This window comes from Bison bison, unplaced genomic scaffold (assembly GCF_000754665.1).
Source record: "Bison bison bison isolate TAMUID 2011002044 unplaced genomic scaffold, Bison_UMD1.0 scf7180017864213, whole genome shotgun sequence".
Lineage (NCBI taxonomy): Eukaryota > Metazoa > Chordata > Mammalia > Artiodactyla > Bovidae > Bison > Bison bison.
Window position 1 is genome coordinate 714,593 of NW_011494785.1, and position 3,000 is coordinate 717,592.

General features: G+C 50.1%; 1 protein-coding gene across 1 annotated transcript in view; it reads right to left on the reverse strand.

Moving 5' to 3' along the window:
- Positions 1 to 3,000, reverse strand: part of PLEKHG6 (pleckstrin homology domain containing, family G (with RhoGef domain) member 6) — a 15,560-nt gene that overhangs the window by 3,707 nt on the left and 8,853 nt on the right. The window contains exon 12 of the mRNA XM_010844981.1: positions 2,888 to 3,000. Within this exon, the coding sequence (XP_010843283.1) occupies positions 2,888 to 3,000 (113 nt within the window). The remainder of the gene's footprint in view (positions 1 to 2,887) is intronic.

Genomic DNA, 3,000 nt, shown 5'->3' on the forward strand with positions numbered 1-3,000 from the left:
GGAGGGGGGGGGGGGGGGGGAAGATCCCCTAGAGAAGGAAATGGCAACCCATCCCAGTATTCTTGCCTGGAAAATCCCATGGACAGAGGAGCCTGGCAGGCTACAGTCCATGGGGTCACAAAAAGAGTTGGACATGACTGAGCACACTTGCACTGCTAAGAGATCTCTACTTGGCTGTCTCCTACGACTTCATTTCCAAAGGTTTCTGTTTAAAACGAAACCTCACTACCCCAGCCCTACCCCACCCAGGAAGCAGCAACTAAACAAACAGGTTTCCCTTTCTGATGATTTCAGTTGTCTTTGCCAAGGCAGCTTTTCACACAGGAACCTTGCAAGCAAGTCATCCTTTGTCCTTGTGGATCTGAGTTACCACGAGCTGCCACCACACTGCCTGCTTAATCTGAATGGTTTCTTTGAATCTTACCTGTGAGACAAGGACTGTTATTATTTAAATCCATTTTGCAGGTGAAGAAATGGAAGATCAGCCTCATAACTCCCCCAAGGTCACCCATTCAGTAAGAGGCAGAGCTGGGGTCTGAACCATGCATTCAATATAGGCTTCTCTTAGTCTCCCTAAGGCTCACTTGTCTCTTCTTTCTTCTTTAGCTCCTTTCTTCTTTTTCGCACCATGTCCCTAAGGCCATGGCACTCAACCTCCATGTTTCATACCCAAACTACTACGGTAAATCTCCTGCCACCAGTCTCTCCCTCTCTCAGCCCACCGTCACATGGCCACCTAACAATTCAAGACCAGACACACAGATTTCACCATGGCCCTCCCTTGCTCAAGAATCTATGGCAACTCTCGTGTCAGCCTGCTAACTAAATTCAGACTCGTCCAGTCCACACTCTTCTGCAGGCCCTGGGGTCCCTGTAGAACTCGGCCCGTCATCACTGGCTCCACACAAAACCCTTCTCTACAGACTCAGAAGGCATGCTTACTGTCCCCCTCAAATAAATCCAGCCCAATTTCTCCCTTGAGTTTTCTGCCTGGGGTTTTCCCATCCTTAAAGTCCAACTCAAATCTTCCCTCTTCTTTAAAAAAAAAAAGTTTATTTATTTCTGGGTCAGGTTTTAGTTGCAGCATGAAGGATTTTTATTGTGTCATTCGAGATCTTTCACTGTGGCACTCAGGCTCAGTTACCCTGCAGCATGTGAGATCTTAATTCCTGGATCAGGGATTGAACCCACAACCCTAGCATTGCAAGGTGAATCCTCAACCACTGCACCACCAGGGAAGCCTGCTTCCCTCATCTTCGGACATTATGCTCCCATAGTGGGTTGAATAGTGGGCCCAGACAGACAGGTCTAGGTCCTGACTCCCAGAACCTGTGAATGTGGGTGACCTTGTTTGGAAGAAGGGTCTCTGCAGATGGGCACAGATTCTAAGTGAAGGATCTCAAGATGAGGTCATCCTGGATCTGAGGCTAATGAGCAGTGTCTAAGAGACAAAAGAGGGATACTGGGACACAAAGACACACAGAGAGCTGGACCACGTGAAGACAGAGGCAGAGAGTGGAGTGATGCTGCCATAGGTTAAGGAACACTTGGAGCCCCTATGAGCTAGAGGAGGCATTGAGGATGCCCCCTAGAGCCCTGGAGAGGACACCTCGATTTTCAACTTCCAGCCTCCAGAGCTGTGATGAAATACATTTCTGTCATTTTAAGACACCAAGTGGTAACCAACACAGCTGCATTTGGGGAACTTTGTTGGTGGTCGAGTGGCTAAGACTCCATGCTCCCAATGCAGGGAGCATCTGGGTTCAATCCCTGGTCAGGGAACTAGAACTCACATGCTGCAACTAACTAAAGATTCCCCATGCCACAACTAAGAACTGGCACAACCAACCAACCAACCAACTAAATAAATAAATATTTTAAAAACTATAGCTCCATTTGGGTCTCGCTGCTTCTGAACTCTAGTTTTTGTTGCAGGAATCTGCCCAGCGTCACTCGCTGGGTTAACATTTTCACGAGCTCTGTGTCATTTACAGGACAAAGTTCAAGTGCCCCAAGCATGGCATCTGGAAACCACATGATCTGGCAGGGCAGTGCTGCCCTTGTGCTGGATGCCCTGGTAACGCCACCCACTAGGCTGGTGATGGTCTTAACACACACGACTGCCTCCAATTTCCAACCTTCACACACTCTGCTCTCCATCTGGAATGTCTTTCCCACCCACCTCGTTCCCCCAACGTGCCCCAAGAGATCCACCAACTGGGCTCAGACAGTAGCTCCTTTTGAAGCCTTCTCATCATCCCTACCCTCTGCACAGTCCCTGCCCCAACCAACACCCAGACAGAGTGAGCCACGCTCTACTCCGTCCCTTCCACACGCTTCTGTCGCGTGTACACTCATTTGTCTAGATAGGCTGTAGCGTGTATTACGTGAGGGCAGAAATGGCATTTTATACTTTCTTGATTCCCCAGCCCCTTGCCTTTCGTACGCAGCAGGTGCCCTGTCTGCTGACTGGAAGCCCAAGTTCAGCAGTTAATTGTTTCACAGCCTCGAAACCTTCAGGGAAGTGTGTCTTGGCTGGCCCAGAAATGGGCATCCAAGCTGGCCAAAAGCTTCTTCTAGGCTCTTTTTGCTTTTATACTTTTTTTTTTTTCAGCCGTGTCCCATGGCTTGTGGGATTTTAGTTCCCAGACCAGGGACTGAACCCATGCTCTTGGCAGTGAAAGCACAGAGTCCTATCCACTGGACCACCAGGAAATTCCTTCTTGATGGTCAAGGCTGTGTCTTCCTCTGAGAGCACACCAGAGGGGCAGAAGTTCTGGTCTGAAGCTGAGTGCTTCTCCCCTAGCTTCTCTCTCCTCTCCTTGATCCTCCCCTTTTGTGTCTGAGCTGCAGGGCCCTCCCCAGCCCCACGCCCAGCATCACACACCTGGGCCTGCTGGGTCTTCTCCAGCCACCGGGCCCGGTTGGCAGTGCTGGGACAGTGCACGGTGAGGGCGCTGGAGACACACTGGAATTCAGTGAGGTGGATCAGCAGGAAGC